We start from the raw sequence: 17,864 nt of genomic DNA on the forward strand, positions 1-17,864 counted from the left end.
CCAATCAGGGTCAAATGTCAGCAAGCAAATTATTTAGAACCCAGAGGATGCTGAACAAGGCACAAGGATATTCCCTGGCACCATCAGTGATGTCACTTGAGGACTATTGGGAATGCACAGTCGCCACTGCTACAGGAGCCAGCACCTGGCTTAGTAATCCAATTTGATCTGGCAAAACCTGACTGTAGGGTAAGGGAAAATGTCAGGCTATTCTGTGCTTATGCCATCAGGATAAATGATGGATCCTTGCGGTCCTGAATGCATGCCTGATGGCGGGCACCTGGAATAGGGTGTGGGCAGAGGTAGATGGGATTCACCTGGGCTGAGACTGGGCTTTTAAGGGTGGTGTCACAGAGACGCCAGCAGAAGCCGAGAGAGAAGCCAAGAACGAGCAGAAGCCAAGAGAATGCCAGAGAGAGCCCAGATAGAGTGAAGACTTACTGGGGGCTGGGAGACCTGCCTGCCTTCTGGCCCCCCAGCACCCCTGCCTGCCGTGTGCCTGCTAAATCCCAATAAAAACCTGAAAAGCCACTGAGGACTCTGACTCCTCCTTTACCCGGTCTGCTGGATCAGAAAACCTGCACTGTGTCCATTCCTGACCTTACACTGACTGTTCACAGATAGTGTCGATCCTGCTCCACCATCAATTCCTGAGAGAGCCAGGGATAGTCTTCACTTCTTTGAGAAGGAAACAACAGTCCTTCCTCACATAGTTGCTGTCAGAATTCAAGATAACATATACCAGGTTCCTAGCTCCCAACCAAGTGTAGAAAGTAAGTATCGAGTAAGTGTTTGCAGTGTTCTAGAGATGGTAGAACTCCATCTCCACTGATAAACACAAGTCAAGAAAGACTTTGTAAAGGAGTCTTGAACGAGAAGTGAGGTGTGTGGCAGATGGACTGAGGGGGTGAGCACAGTAGGCAGGAGAGCAAAACAAACAGCTAGGACTAGAGGCTGAAGCATTGGGCCTGTGAGAGCAGGTGACATGATTTAGCTGGAGCAGATTGGGAGAAGGGAGCCTTGGGATTGGTGGCTGATCCGGGATGAAGCTGGATAGAAACCGCCTTGCAGGGCCATCATGAAGCTGTAATGGTTTGGCCTATAAAGTAGCCAACTGATTCTAATAGCAGCTAGATAGTGAAAAATTAAATATCATGTATTCAAACCCCACAATTTAAGAGTCCCTGAGCTGATGGAGACCTCTGCACACCTGAGAAGAGGTTTCCTCATCAGAGAAGATGGCAGCCCTAAGAGGAACAAAAGAGAAACTGATTTAGGAGAGCTGAGTCCTCTGGATTCTCTTCTTGCATCGGTACACTAATAACACGGTGAAATTCAGTTCCTATCTCATCCTAGAGGCTTGGCTGATAAGTCAGGTCTCAAAGACAAGTCACCAGTCCTAAAAAATGACCTTGCAGATGCTCACTATTCAACCTTTATTGTGCTCTCACCAAGCACAGGCCATTGCTTTTGGCCTTGGGACACTGTAGGGTAAGGAAAAATGTCAGGCTTTTCTGCCTTCCCGCCATCAAGATAGATGATGGATCCTTGCAGTCCTGAATGCATGCCTGATGGCGGGCACCTGGAACAGGGTGTGGGCATAGGTAGGTGGGATTCACCTGGGCTGAGACTGGGCTTTTAAGGGCAGCGTCACGGGGACGCCAGCAGCAGCAGAAGCCGAGAGAGAAGCAAAGAAGCAAAAGCAGAAAACGCCAGAGAGCCCAGAGACAGTGCAGATTTGCTGGGGGCTGGGAGGACTGCCAGCCTCCCGGCCCCCCAGCACCCCTGCCTGCCGTGTACCGGGTAAATCCCACTGAGGACTCTGACTCCTCCTTCACCCTGTCTGCTGGATCAGAAAACCTGCACTGTGTTCATTCCTGTCCTTAAAGACACAAAGATAAACAGTACAGTCAGGAGAGCACCGGGCCTTTGGTGGGCCAGGCCAGCCTCAGCACCCAGCCCAGACTGGTGTCCACAGTGAATGCTCAGAGACCAACTGAGGCAGGGCCCTCAAAAACCAAGATGGTTTCCTCTTGGAGGAGGGGAGGAACTTGGCTCCCAGCCTCCCTTTCCTCCTTTCTACCCTCCTGATGCCTGAAGGGTTCCCCTCTGTCAATCTTTTCTTTAACTGACCTGTTCCTGGGTGGCCCTTTTGTTGTTGTTGTTGTTGTTGTTTTAAAAAGGCCTTTTTTTGCATTGAGGAAAATTTGACAAACTTAGAAAAACAGAAGGAAAAATCACCCAGAACTTCACTACCACTGTTCACATTTTGATGGTTCTCTCTAGTTTTATTTTCTTCTACATAGGCAAGTTTGATTAATGGTTTATTGGTTATATGTGAACAATGCGCATGGAATTTTATGTACTACTTTTTTCAGGAGCATCATATCACAAGCATTTTTATTTTCATTAAAATTTCTTTATAATAATGATCCTTTTAAAGAGACTCATGACACTGACCTTGAGTCCACTTGGTCACGCTCCTCATTGCTCTAAGCTGAGTGAAGTCCAGCAGGGGGCACAGACTTAGAGTCAGGTGGATTCAGGTCCTTGTCAAATCCCATCCTGACACTTACTTCGTGATTTGGGACAAGTTACCTAATGTTTCCAAGCTCAGATTTGTCGTCCATAAAATGGAGATAATCATAACCACTTGGCATGGTTTTTGAGAAGGGGAGCTAACGCGTTTAAAGCACTAAACACAGCAGGTTAGAGTCTAGAAATGAGTGGTGCTCAACCTTCAACTGGAAGATCCCAGAGCTTGAACCAACATCTGAGCAACTACATGGAGAGCCTGTCATGGCACAGACAGGCACACACAGGCACTTTTGCAGAAAGGGCCCTGAAAATGACCAACAGTACCAGCCCCTCTCTCCCCCCTCAGCAACTTTTCTGGGGCTGGTGGTATAGCAGGGAGAACACAGGTTTTGGGACTAGACAGCCTGGGTTGGAATCTCACATCTACCACTGTGTGACTCTGGGCAACTCATCAAAGCTCCATGAGCCTTGTTTTTCTCATCAATGGGAATCATGAAACAGGTCTTGGTGTAGATTCAGCCAAATGAACTATTACATGAAAATCAGTGTGAACATAATAAAGGTGCTTAATGAATCTTCCCTCCACATCTCCCCCAGAATTTTTCTGGTTTTTTGGGGACGAGATCATGAACTTACAGACAGAGCACAGAGCTGCTCTTCTGGATTTGCCACACACACCCATTTCAAGCCTCTCTGAGCCTCAGTTTCCCTCATCATTATACATTGGAGACAATAATCCCACTGCTTCCTTCATGCTGGGATGAGCAGTTAACAACCAGAAAGAAGGAAAATGTGGTTGGAATGGAACCACTGGGAAGTCCTGGACAATTTCTTCTCCTCCTCCAGGTCAGGCCCCCCAGTCAATGCTGGGCAGATAAAAGGATTCAGCCAACGATGGATTACAAGGAGGGACCTCCAGAATCACATACCAGGGTCTCCGTCCCAATTCATCTCCTCAGTTTTCAAGAATAGTTTTATAAGAAATAAATCTTTTAAAGGGATTTTTCCTGAGAGGACAGTGCCCGAGGCTCTGTATCAGTAAGTGTTTGGTAATGAGAAACCAATCCAGGCATTTCAAGAAGGGGCTCACTCAAGGAAATTAAGTTCTAGAAACCCATTGGAAGGCAGAAGAATAAAGGATCAGGGAGGTTAGCACTAGCTTTCAGAGTGCAGGAAGCTCCTCCTGCTGAGCAGAATAGGGGCTGCAGGAAAGCAGTGCCTCTTCTCATTATATGCAAACACTCCTTTCATCAAGAGGTAGAGACTATTTCATTTTCCTTAAATCTGGACTAGCACTGTGACTTGTGTTGACCAATACAATGAGGCAAAAGAGTCAGTCACTCTCACCCTAACCTAAAGAGGGCATGAAAAGGGGAAATGGGATTTTAAGGGAAGCAAAGAACATCTTCATAGACGAGGTAATGCCTAAGATAGCGAAAATAGTGTTTTTCAGGTCAGTAATTCCAGACAGGAGCAATATGAGCAAATATACATGGAACAAACAGGTTGGGCACAGGGAGAGTAAGGAATCTACTTACAAGCAATGTGGGTGCCAGGAAACATCAAGGGCAGGGCAGGAGGGAGGCCAGCAATGGGGGTAAAAAAAACCCGCATCAGTTTGGGAATGGGAGGCTGCTTTGAGCCAGTGGTTGAAATTCAGACATAGGGGCTTAGTCAACTTCAAGGTTACGAGCCCCCAGTTTCAGACATCTAAAGAAAATGAGGTACCTCCCCGGATGTTGGTGGGAAGATTCCCTATCTCCAGAGATGTCCATGTCTCCTCAGGATTGGCCATAGCCTATAGGGGTTGGTAAGTGGGAATAGAGATAGTCTGGTATTTTGGAACAACTTGGCCCTGTTTTCAGCTATCCAAGTGCCTGTTCATGAGCACATACCTCCTTTCTAACCTCACTGCTATCTAAATAGAGTCCTAGCACTTCTCAGAGTATCATTTATGGAAATAAAGTTATAGTGGAATGATACCAAAAGGGGAAATGAATCTTGGTATTTCTTGTTATCCATGGAGTAGGCAGCAACTCAAATCTGCACAACAACCCATACCCTGTTTACTGTGTCTTCCTCTCCCACCCCCAACATCTTTTGTCTTTAGCTGTTACTTCAAGGAAGTGGCTTAGGCCATTTAGTGAGTTGCTCGGTTTTTCTGAATCTCACCTATCTATACAGAAAGTACATGTTATTAAACTTTTTTCTCCTGTTAATCTGTCTTTTATTATACACAAGACACAAGAGGTCTCAGCCACAAATTCAGAAGGGTAGAAGGAAAACTATTTTTTGTTCCATACAAAGGTTTGTCTATTCTACCAGATAGCAAGTTATAGAGGCAAGAACCATGGTCTCCATTCATTAAGCAAATGCTGTGACATTCCTACTGTGTGCCAGGCACTGTGCTGGGAAGTGGTAGGGCAAGAGTAGTAAATGAGACCAGGACCAGGTAGCACTAATTCATCTTCGTGTCCCCATCACCTGCTCAACCCAAGCATATAGTAGGTAACTGGTGAGTATTGTTTCCCCTTCCCTTACAAGCTCTTTAAAAGAAAGAGTCAAAGTTGGTCCACTCAGAAGCAACTTTTCCTGGGCCTCCCCGGTGGCGCAGCGGTTGAGCGCTGGGTTGCGAAACTGCGCGCGGCCTCTGCGGCGCCGGTTCGATCCCCGGCTGCTCCCAGGCCACCGGAGGAGGGTCCCACATGGCGCGCAGACCTCTCCTGCCGCCCGCTGCTCCCCTCAGCAGTGTACTTCGGTCCTTCTGCCTGCTCTGCTCCCCGCTCTGGCTCTGGTGAATTCTCTCACCCTCCCTCCCGCACTTCTGACTGTACCCAGTGCATGTATAAACAAAAAACAAACAAACAAAACCAGCAAACAAATAAATAAAGCATGCCTCTATTAAAAAAAAAAAAAAAAAAAAAAAAAAAAAAAAGAAGCAACTTTTCCTTTCTTCAGAGAGGCTCAAAAGTGATTAAGCAGTGCATTACCAGAAGCCTTTAACTTGTTCCAACCCCATTACCTTTTATATTAATTGTTGAAACCTTGTGACTTTTGGGGGTCATCTTGTACCCTCTTCATAGCAGTGCTCTTAACCTCTTAAGGTAACTTCTTATCTTTTCCTTGAACTATAACTATTCCTCCCTTGTTAGAGGTTAGTCCCTCACATCAAACCTGCCAAGTTTCACCTAAAACAAAGGTGGTTTGTTCCGTTCATTCTAGTTGCCAGTGTTAATCTCCAGCCCATAGAAAAGCTAGGGAAGGAGGATGGGGAAAAAGAGCTCATTTAGAAAGTTGGGAGGAAGTTTGGATATCAACACTTGATAACCTCTGCTTTGGGGGAAATCCTCTCTCTATCTCAAGACAAACTTCCTGGAGAAAATCTATAGGAGGCACCTATGCTGATCAATCATGCAGGAGGGCAAGTATTCCTACCTCCAAATCAGCGCCTGAGTTCCAAGGATAAGAGAAGCCTCCCACACATATACACCCTCCAGTACTTAGCTAAGAAATAAGCCTCCCCTGTGACTAGAAACTGTGGGGGAGGGGAAATTCCCTTTCCACTCTTGGTTCTTCTCAGCTGCTTGAATAATCAAACATCAGATAGATTCACAAGAGAAAAATAAAAGCAATTTAATTACATAAGTCTGGGAATCCACACAAAGAATCTGAAGATAATTAGGCAAAATAGGTGTATACATGTCATTCTGGACTAAAGAGAAACGGAAGGCAGGCAATTCACAGGGAGATTGAAAAAAAAAAAAAATAACATGTTGCTGGGCCATGCAGAAGACAATGACAGGAATTTTTGTTTTTAAATATTTATTTATTTTTATTGTGTAGAAGAACTAGGGTGTAGGCCAGAGGTATGGGGTGGGGGTGAGTGGATTCACCAGAGTCAGAATGGGAAGCAGAACAGGCAGATCTACTGAAATACACTGCTTAAGACTGGAGAGGTCTGCTGCACCATGTGGGTCAGCTCCCTGGCTGGGGATTGAACTCCCGATCCATAGCAGTGATAGTGCTAAGACTTAAACCCTAAGCCACCAGGGAGGCCCAATGACAGGTATTTTAACAAACAAATTTTGCTAAATTCCTTCCTATCTGCTACACCTACTTTACAGTAGCTGAGTAATCTTTGGAGATAGCTTCTTTCCCGGGACAGGTGAATTCATTAGGCATTTTAAAAGGGAGATCATGAGCTCTCCCCATATTTTGGGTCCTAAAAGCTGAAGTTTAAGACAATCCACATTGTCCACTTAATATGCCACATTTCAAGTGGCCTATTTTGGGGTCAGCTATTCTGCTCCCCATCAAAGGCAGTAAAACCCCCAACAAGAGAGATATTGATTTGCTTGGTATTATCACTCCTTCATTCAACAAACATGTATAGCTCACCACCTGGGTAACAGGCACATAGCTGGCCCTAAAGATTCGACAAGGACTAGCGCGTGGCCCCTGCTTTTCAAAAGCCCTCTCAAATCAAGGGGACAATTTGCTTAAAGAAAGGATGACAAAACCATCGCTTGGGTCCATGATATCTCACCCACACTGAACAGCATGGGAGTTCCTGAGCAAGGAGTGCTGCTCGTGCCTGTGCTTAAGCCCCTTTCTGCCAGGAAAGCCCCTCTGTCCCTCTGTCCACCCCCACCTCCAAGCTGGCCAGGACTACCCACAGCCCTTCTCTGACAGCAGGTTTCCCATCTTCAACACATTTCAACCGGAGGAAGGGGAAAACCTGGGCAGGTGGCAGTACTCAAGACTAAAGTGGCCCAGGATCATTCTCCAGCCGTGCCACAATCTCTGGAGGAGGCCTGGGGTCTCCAACAGCCACTGCCTTTCATTGTACAGACAGACCTGAAAGCTTCATTATGCAAATGCCAGTGAGGCAAAGTGAGTGAAGATACACGAGCCAAGGTGTAGACTGTAAATCTCAGGTGCTTTCTGCTGGCATTGTGCTTGTAACCTGGACACTAGGTGAGGAGAGACCTCACTAAAGAGAAGGGTCATGCCCGGGTGAACCTGAGACCAGCAAGATGCGAGATGCAGGTCACGGCTGCCTGCCTGTCAGTTTGGATTGCCTTGATCTTCCATCGTGTGATTATGCACCCTGCTGGTTAAGGACCCAGTCCCAAATTGAGTTCCAGGGCAAGTTAGGGTTAATGAGGCAGCTTCAGGGTCAGTACAGGCAGGGACTTCAGAAGAGTTAAAGAGGCTTCTGAAGTAAGGGCAGAGAAATTCAGGAGAGCTAATCAGGGCAGTAATTTTTAAGACTAAAATTTATGGTTAATTGGGATAGTAAATTTTAACAGACCTTGGACAGGGGAGGTAAAAACAGAAACTGTAGGGGCCTCCCTGGTTGCCCAGGGGTAAAAGTCTCAGCACTAACAAGCTATCTGCAGCCACTGCAGCATGAGTTCTATCCCCGTCCAGGGAGCTAACCCACCTGGCACAGCAGCCCTCTCCTGGCTTGCCCGCTGCTCCCCTCAGCAGTGTATTTCAGTGGATCCACCTGTTCTGCTCCCCAATCTGTCTGGTGAAACCTCACCCCTGCCCCCGCACCTCTGGCCTACACCCCAGTTCTTGTATGCATATATAAATAAAAATAAATCTTTAAAAAGAGAGGGAAACTCTAAAGTAAGAGCTGGGAAAAGGGCACATCTGTTCGGAGCAGTACAGAGACTAGGAGAAGGCAATCACAAAATAGGATGGTGAGATTTTGGAATAGAGGATAAAAGGTTTAAATCTCCCTTAGACAAGGGCCCATATTTGAGTCTTTTGGCCCTCCTTGGCATTGCTGCCTTGGAGTTTTTGCTTGTGTTCTTTTTCCTCTAAATTTCCTTTCTTGAATAGTTTGCTTCTCTCTGCTTACTTATCTAAAAAGTCTGTGAGTTCCTTTTCACGACTTCGTGCAACAAGAACCTATGGTGGTTCAAGGGCTAAATTAACAGCACACACACCAGCTTCAAAATCACACCACCACTGAGTGACAGGGCTGGGATCTAAACTCGGATCCACCTGGCTCTGGAGTTCATACTACCTGATTCGGTCAGCAAGCCTTCATCTCCTGATTCTCGGGGGCTACTCTGTAAACTTCAGCTGTGTGCATTTAAAAGCCAAGACTCCAGCTGATTTAAGACCCACCCACCCGCATGTTCATGCAGGGCTGTGGAAGTCTGAGAAAAAGAGCACAAGAAGGCTGCTGAGGAAGGCAGAGCTCCAGGGCTCCCTCTGGAGGTGGCGGCCTCTCTGCCTCTCTCCTTCACTCCCTCCAGGGGCAACTCAAGGGAAAAGTATCCTCACCCTTCCAAACCCTGGCCAGTCTTCACTCATACCTCTCCTGCTGGTGAAAGGCCTGGGATGCAACCACCCCCTCCTGTGATGCAGGAGAGGGCCCCGATTTCAGAGGGCTAAAACCAAGCATGGGGGAGGAAGGTAGGTTCAGCTGTGGGACTGGCCTGAAACCCCTCAGCTGCCCCCACCCTGGTGAGGGCAGAGAAGTCTGGCAGAGAGGGCAGCCCTCCCAGGCTAAGTCCTCAACACCTACTGTGACAGCGCACAGTGGAGAACACCCATTTGGAGAAGGAACGAGCAGGTGTTCAACAAGACACCAGGGCGCCCACAAATCGATGTGCTTCGTTACCGGCCCGTCGAGTGGGTGCCTGCAGACATGTCTGCATCACTTCAAGTTGTGTAAGCACAAGAACACAAACACGCTAGCTCTTCCTTCCCGCTGAGAGTCCTTGGGGAGCTTAAGGACCAGCGTGGCCTCCCTCTGCATCCTCCTGCTGCTCCTGCTCTGGCCAGTTCCCTCTGGACCTTCCCCGCCACTCCCTTTCCTTCCTCTCTTCCTCCTTCCCCTCCCCCCTTTTCTCCCCCTCCTTCTCTGTTGCTCTCTTTTTCTTCCCAACCCTGGTAGATTTACTAGCTTTGTGACCTTGAAAAGGGGCTCGAGCTCTGAATTTCCATCTCTTTCTGCAAAGCAGAGCTCCCGACGAGTGCAGCCAGCCACAGGCAGGTAGCCGGCTCTGGGGCCCGGTTCCACGTGAAGCATTTGACAAGCATTAGAGCTCATGACTCCTCACCACGGCCTCGTCAGGAGGGCAGAGGTGAGGTAAGTAACCCAAGAGCAACTTGTATGGAATTGGGTGTGATTCAAGTCTCTTTCTCCACCGGCTTCATTCTCTCCATCACCTTCCTTCTTGCCTTCCGATTGGCAGCAAAGCAGGAAGGGCCAGTCCAGACCCAACAGGGCGGTATCTACTATAGCTCCTTCAGCGTCCTTCTGTATTTTACGCAAGGCACATCCACCACTCAGGAACACGGTAAAGGCAAGGGCCAGGGCTCTGCTTCCCTAGGCAGGATGGTGCCCAATTGCTTGGCGGACTGCTGGGCTTGGCGTAGCTCTGAGGGCTTGATGGTGACAGGCAGGGACAGGACAAGCCCCACACAAACAACTGACATTGGAAATGGAGGGGGCTGGAGAGAGCCAGGCAGAGCAATGGGGGGCAGAGGGAGGTACACCTCCTCAGAGGGACCTTTACTAGCACCACCACGCACCAAGTCCCAGGCTAGGTTCTTCAACTTCATCTTACTTAATCCTCACAGAGGAAGGTGGACTCCAGGAAACATGCTTGAAAAGGTGCTGAGCTGAGATTCAAACCCAGATCTGCCTGGCTCCAAAACCCATGCCTGCTCGCCTCCACACAGGCTGCCGTCCAAGGTGCTGCCTGCTGCAGGCTCAGAGAAGGACGCCCAAAATAAATCACGTTCAGAGTAATGTAAAAGCACATTCCCCAACCTTACATCATAACCGGCTGGGAGGGCAAACACAGGATGCTGGGGTCACAGACAAGGTAAGAGGAGCTGTCTGAGCTTCTCCCTCACCTGCCTTTCTGCCTTGGCCTGCAGGGCCAATGGATGATCCCAAACTGCTGCTGCTGGTTAGTTCCAGAAGAGAGGCCTGTCAACTTCAGTGTCTTAGACAGCTTCATTCTCCTGGCCATGGGGGCTCAGTTTTGTTTTTTATACTGCAAGACAGAGAGATCATTAGAAGATGGTGAGGAAATGAATGGGGGAGGGAGGACCCAGGAAAGCCTGAGAGCCGGCTCAGCGAGGCTGCAGGAGCCTCCTAAGGGGCTCACTGGGGTTTGAGGGTGAGGTGACCCAGCCAGCAGCCTTGTAGGTGGTGCGATCTCTGGCTGGTGCCTCAACTCCCTTTCTTCTTTAGTGGAAAGAGAAGCTGATAGGGTCAGAGGAAAGAGGAGGTCAGAAGAAAGAAACTGGAGAAGTAGAATTGAAAGTTGTGGCATGTCGATCCTTTACTTTGAGCTGTCTTTTTTTTAAAGATTTATTTTATTTACGCACAGAAGAACTGGGGTGTAAGCCAGAGGTACGGGGGTGAGAATTCACTAGAGACGGACTGCGGAGCAGAACAGGCAGATCAACTGAAATACACTGCTGAGAGGAGCAGAGGGTGAGACAGGAGAGGTCTGCTGTGCCATGTGGGTTGCTCCCTGGCCAGGGACTGAACTCATGCTGCAGTGGCTGCTGATAGCTTGATAGTGCTGAGACTTAACCCTTGTGCCACCACAGAGGCCCTGAGATGAGTCTTGTTGAAAGAAAAAATATCTCAGTCCAATCACCGAGTTTAACAAGTGAAGGGACCCTGCATCTGAAGACCCTGATTTAGAAGGCCAGGAGGAGGGGCCTCCTATTAAACCAATCTAGGTAGTTCTAATGCCAACATGTAAGAAATAGCCAACCAGTCTCTATTCCTGCCTTCCTGCCTTCCTCCCTTCCCCCAGCAAACTTGATGGTTTCCTCTACTTCCTGGCCTCGGGCTGACTACCTGCCAAGATGAGGAGCTCGCTACCACCAAGCCAGCCTTCTGCTCAGGCTGTGCCAGCTTTGACACTAACTTTCAGGAAGGCAGTTCTTTCTTCTTTCTCCTCCCCTCCCCATCAGCTAATTCAGCACTGTTAGACAGAAACTGGACTTTAGGGATTGAGGGTTCCCCTCACTCCCCACTCCTTGCAGAAAACAAATGCAACCACCAGGGCATCTGTGATCACCAGAAATGTTGAGCTTCTGCAGCAGGAGCAGCGGATCCTTCCCAACTGTGGGGCAGGAGTGACCTCTGGTGGTTACTGAGAGTATAGCCATCAAGTTCGCCACAGGCCTATGGAGAAAGAAGCCAAGTACTTACTTTGTTCATGATCCAGTCAGCATCTTCAATGGCTCTTTTAATAATCTGCTGGATTCTCTCAGGATTGTCTTCATCCGAATGAACCCGGAAACTCTGGAAATTTAAGCATAAAAGATGACTAAGCAAAATTCACAGAACCAGCAGCTCCAGAGGAGCCCTGATGAGCCAGGCTGACTGTTTCATGCTCAACATCACTCTCCCTAACACAGTGACAGCAGTCCCCCTCCAGAGATGAGGAAAGGGTTTTAGAAACCCCAGCTTGCTTGCCATTTAGCAACACCAGTATTTCCACATTCCTGCCAGAGGGGCAGTTGTGGAAAGAAAGACTGGCCCCCAAGCTACCTCCAAATCAAACGGGGCCCAAAGGTTACCAGGCAGTGGGAGCTTAAGGGAAACATCTCTTTTTCATTTGCTCCTGCCAGAACCCTGCTTTTACCAAAGAGAGAGCTCTGCCTGTTCTCACAACAGGGAGGAACAGGGCTTCTCCTGGCCCCTGCTGGAAAGCCAAGCAGGGAAAGGAGGCGCCATGGAGCAGGGGACTTCAGAAAATCCAGCCAGGCCCCACGCAGAGCAATGCAGGGCTGTCATCTGCTTTGACCAGATGTTCACCCTTGAGAAGTAACTGAGAAGTGAGACGCAGGCTCACTGGAATGGCCCTCAGTGTCCCTCAGAAGAACTGGTGCCTCCTCTTCCATCACTATCAACCCCACACGTCCACCAAGTGCCTCAGATGCTCACCTTGGGGATCCTCCCTGATACCTTCAAACAGCTAAATGCTTCCTACTCCATGTTTCCACAATTCTGTTGCTTTTTTTTTTTTTTTAACTTTCCACATTATATTTGTATTGACTTTACTTTTTCACTTTTTATTTGGAAAGAATTTCCAATCTACAGAAAAGCTTCAGGAATAACATGAAAGAATTCCCTGCCAGAGGTGCCAATGGTTAGCATCTTGCCACACTTGCTTTATTGTTGTTCTCTTCTTATGTGTTTGTATAAAAGATGTTGGGAGCATTTTAAAGTTGCAGGCATTGTGCCTGGCCCCTTAAGCACTTCAGTGTGAATTTCCTAACAAAAAGGGCTTCATTTTACATAACTACAGCAACCAAACTCAGAAAATATAATTTCAATACCACACTATTAGCTGATCTACAGCCCTTATTCCAGTATTTCCCCAATGCTGCTGTTTGTAACACCGTTTTTTCTAATCCAGGATCCAATCTGAGATCACTCATTACAGTAACACATCTCCTTTGCCTTCCTCCACACCACAGTTCTCCCGCCCTTCTCCATGTTTCATGACATTAACATGTTTGATGAGTCTGGGCCGGTCATGTGGTAGATGCCCCCTCAATTTGGGTTTGCTTGGCATTTTCTTATGATTAAATGCAGGTGTGCATTGTTGGCCACGATTCCTGACAAAACGTGTCCCACGTGCTCTCTTCATTATCCCATTAGCTGCCTTAGTCAAGCCCTGACACAGGGCTGGTGCGCTGGGTGATGCCACCTCTGTCTCCTGAAGCAGCACCAGACAGAGGCACTGGCTACCCAGCTTCTGGTGGCTCTGATCACACTGCGGCTCCACCACCTGAAACACATCCCTGCCCCTGCCCCCAACCCGGTGACAGGTCCCCTGTTAGAGGAAGTGCCCACCCCAGCCCAGTCCCAGGGGATCTGTTCCCACCTGCCTGACAGCATGTCTGTAATGCTCCTGGATGCCCTTGGTTGGCAGCTGCCGGCAGCAGCGCAGCAGGTACCGGTAGAGCTGTACCGGCCTCTGGACCAGCTCTGCCCCTGGCAGTGGGGCCATCTGCAGAACTGTGCCTGGAAAACAGAACATCCTTCTATATGGCAACAATAATTGGCTCCAGACCCCAGGTTCCAGCACACAGTGAAGTAGGCTTCAGCAGCGTTGAGACCAGGTGCCCTGCACACCCTGACCTGAGCTCAGTCTGGGCATTCAGTTGTGCAGAAATCACAGGTCAGAGCAGGCCTGCAAGGACCAAAGGTAAAACGAGCAGGTTCATCCTGGCATCTTCTTTCTGGAGACCAACTTCAGCCTGTGAGTGAGGAGGTATCACTGACAGGGCAGACAAGCAGTAAGGCCCTGCCTTGAAGTCATGGAGAAAGCAGCTGACTTTAGATAACTGGGGCAGGGGAGGGCTGGGCAGCAATCCTGGGGATGCCCAGAGGTCTGAGCCTCCCTACTAAAAGTGTGGTCTGGACCAGCAGCATCGACTTCACCCACGAGCTCATTAGAAATGCAGCCACTCCCTGCAGACCTATTAGAAAAGAACCTGCATTTTAACAAGATGCCCCAGAGACTCCTGCCTGGACCTGCACCATACATCCCTCCTGGTTTCCCTGCCTCCATTCCATCACTCTCCGTCTCCTTCACACTCTTGCTCAAATCAACCTCCGAACCAACACCCTGGGCTCATTCCATGGTGATCCAAGGGACCTTCTCCCAGACCGTCCAAACCAGCAAGTATGTCACCTCTCGGTGCCTTTTGCACAAGCCACCACTTAGCATAGAGCTCCCATCCCCATGTCCTGCGTGCAGGCAACTTGCATTCAGCCTTCCAAGTCCAGCTCAGTGTCACTTCTTCTGCGAAGCCCTTCCTGACTGTCCTTCCCCAGGGAGTGACAGTGCCCTGTTCATGGAGCTACCACAGTGCTTCCCACACTGCCAGGGATTCATCTGCTGCCAGGCCTGTGGAGCCTGGCCCAGGCCCCAGCGCTTCATGCCCTGTTTATTATACTGGCCTGAATGGAATCTGTTATCTCCTCTGTGCAGATTTCCCCTGTATGAGAGGGAAATGCACTATGTTCCAAATGAAGGAGCTAAAAGACCAAGATTAAGCGACTGGCCTTAGTTTTAAAATAACATAAAAGAAGAAAGACAACGCCCTCCCCCTCAAAAAAATAAATAAATAAGGAGAACCAGCATACTAAATCTATCAGAGGCCCTAAAACTAAGAAAGGAAACTTATTAACTGCTGGTTTCAGAGGCCCCTTCATTCCATTTCCAACATGTTATCTTCCTGGCAACAAAAAATGTCTGTCTCCACAGCTAAATTTGCCAGTGCCTCCTGGTACCCTGAGCTCTCGCTCTGACACTGCAGTGGGCAGGTGGACGCCCACCCCCACCGTCCTTCCTCCTTCCGGTAACAGGCGGGGAAGTGCAACTAAGGATTCAGGGCTGCACAGCGGATCTCAGCCCACAGGCCTGGGAGGGGCTTCACTGCAGGCTTGACCAATCAGGGGCCTTCATCCAAGCGGTGGCAGGGATTGGTTCACAGATGGGCACGCGGTGGAGGCTGGTCCAATCACAGTGACTCTCAACACCTACGCTGAGGGACCAGAAAGGACTCCGCTTTTTCCCTCTAGACTTGACTCAGCTGAAGGCACTTGATCCTCTTTCAGGGAAGCCATTGTGCCTCCTCTTGAAGCCTCAGACTGAAGCCACACAGCTGGCGGCAGTGCTGAGACCCTGAGCAAAACCATCTGAGGCATTCATTTGGTGCCTAAAACTATCCACCTGAAAACAGCCCCACCCTTAGACCGCCAGTGATCTGAGCTAATGAATCCCCTCCACCAAAGCAGGTTGGAGATGCTATTTTGTTTCTGCAACCAAAAAAAATCCTAACTGATAGACAGAGGCTCACCTCTCGATTTCTTCTACAATAAACTCTGATGAGCTCCAGCTCCATGGAAGAATGCAAATAGGGCAGGGCTTCTCAAGGTCCTTCTGCAATAAATACCAACCTGCCAATCCACTGGCCACACTTTGGCCCAACAAGCAGTGGGGAGTCCGATACAATTGGGACAAAGACCTTCAAGGGTTGCCATAGAGGACATACCACCCCAACCTGATGGGCAGACTCCACTGGCAGGTTTCCCCAAACTATATAAAGTGCTAATCAAATATTGTAAAATCCTAGTCGCGTAACAGATGGCTACCATCTGCAGTCTTCAAAATTAACATTTGGAAAGAGCACAACTTTGTTTCATTACTTAAAAACCCAAGCAATACTTAGAAACCAACCCAGCAAGTATGGGCGGGAGATTATTTTCAGCTCAATTATAATACTTAGTCATTCTCAGCAATAACTGGCAGAGAATGCATGTGTGGGTCCACTCAAAAGAGCTAAACTAAAAATGTTTTAATTTAATTTAAAGTGTGGGCTTGCTATTATTTAAGGGACAATGAACCTCACAGCATCATCACTAAAGCCTAGTCAAACCCTATGGCCCTGGGAGTGCTTGTTTTGCATATCCTGCTCTTTGGAGTGACCTTAGCCTCCCCACCCAGTCTTCTTGCCCTTTTTAAAGGCAGCTCCATCTTCCCAGGCAACCAAACCCAAACCATCAACCCAGACTCCTGCTCCCTCAATCTCCATGCCACTTGTCTCTATATCCTATCAAATTCTACCCTAATCACCCTCAATTCTGTCCCTCTCTATTCTCACCGCACATCCTCAGTTCAGACCCTTATCATAGCTCATGCAGGCCACTGCAAGAGTCCCCAGCAGGTCTCCCTGCCTTCCTATCTAACCTCCACTCAGCAGCCACAGTGAGTCTTTCCAAAATAAACCTCAGCCTGTCATGACCCTGCCTATTACCCCTAACATCCACCCCTACTCCCTATCATTCATGTGAAACAAATTCCTGAAATTATTTTAAGCAGCATATAAACCAACATTGTTTTACTGTAATTTTTTTTATTATTTTCACGTGTAATGAGGGGGGGAAATCCTAAAATTTCCTATGTGTTATGGCTTAAGACAGTTTCAAAAGTGAATGGGCAGACACTTGATTTTTTTAAATGTATCAAACAGATAGTATAACTGAAATGTGGATATGACAAAAAATCATGTAAGTGGCAGTAAAGTTTGGAAAGCACTGACCTACAGAATAAAATCCATACTCTTTTCCCTGGGCTTCAAGCCCCTTGTAATCTGACCCCTGCCCATCCTTGTCACATCTCCACCATTTGCGGCAGAGTCCAGGTAGACTGAGCCCTCAGTGGCAGGCTCCATGACAGCCTAGGGCATTTACCTGTCATGGCCTCAGCACTGTGAGAGAATCCTGACGTAGTGTATTAGGGTTTTTCAGAGAGACAGAAACAATAGGAGATATACATGTACATAAGGAGAGTTCTCATAAGGAATTGGCCCCTTTGGTTATGGAGGCTGGCAAGTCCCATGTCTCCAGAGCCAATGTCCCAGTTTGAGGCTGAAGGCCGGAAGCTGCTGTAGAGACAAGGAGTCAATGTCCCAGTTAAAAGGCCATTAAGCAAGTGAATTCTTACGCCAGGGAGGGTCAGTTTATTGTTCTATTCAGGTCTTCAAGTGATTGGATGAGTTCTACCCACACTAGGGAACTTGGTCCTGGTTCAAATGTTTATCTCATTCAAAAACACCCTACAGGGGCCTCCCTAGTGGCCTAGGGGTCAAGTCTCAGTGCTATCACTGCTACCGCCTGATTTCAATCCCCAGCCAGGGAGCTAACCCACATGGTGCAGCAGACTTCTGTCTCACCCACTAGTCACATCAGCAGTGTATTTCTGTAGGTCTGCCTGTTCTGCTCCCCAGTCTGTCTCTAGTGAATCCTCTCACTTCCCGCATCTCTGGCCTACACCCCAGTTCTTCTATTGATAAATAAATAATTTAAAAAAAAAAAAAAAACACCCTGCAGACACATCCAGAATAATGTTTAACAAAATATCTGGGCACCCCATAGACCAGTCAAGTTGACCCATAAACTTACCTATCACAGTAGATAACCAATATCCCCATGAAGAAAGAACACTCCTACTCCTACCTACAATACCCCTATCTGCTTCCTGCAGATCTGAGCCTTCAGCACTTCTCAGAGGTCTGGTGCTTCTTCCTGGAAGTCCTTAGGCTTCCAGGTGCTAATTGACCTAGCACTCTGCCCCCATACTCAGTGGGAAGACTGTAGACACTTCAAATTGCTCTCCTATTCTTATTTTTAGGCTTCATCATCTCTTACCTGGATTACAGTAATGATATCTACCTGCCCTTCCAGTCATCTTCCACACCTGGTCACAATACCTAATCTCCTAACTTAAAATATTTCCACAGCTAGACAT

The 17,864-nt window shown here is 48.2% G+C and overlaps 1 protein-coding gene across 1 annotated transcript; it reads right to left on the reverse strand.

Annotated features, from left to right (window-relative positions):
* Positions 1-10,550: 10,550 nt before the first annotated feature.
* On the reverse strand, positions 10,551-13,574 carry LYRM9 (LYR motif containing 9; the record flags this gene model as incomplete). The annotated part of the gene is made up of 3 exons (XM_084236813.1): positions 13,431-13,574; positions 11,747-11,839; positions 10,551-10,568 (listed from the first exon to the last, which is right to left on the reverse strand). Exons 1-3 carry the CDS (start codon positions 13,554-13,556, stop codon positions 10,551-10,553), a joined length of 237 nt encoding a protein of 78 aa, XP_084092939.1. The 5' UTR covers positions 13,557-13,574.
* Between the last annotated feature and the right edge of the window lie 4,290 nt (positions 13,575-17,864).

This window comes from Talpa europaea (genome assembly GCF_964194135.1).
Source record: "Talpa europaea genome assembly, chromosome: 7".
NCBI lineage: Eukaryota > Metazoa > Chordata > Mammalia > Eulipotyphla > Talpidae > Talpa > Talpa europaea.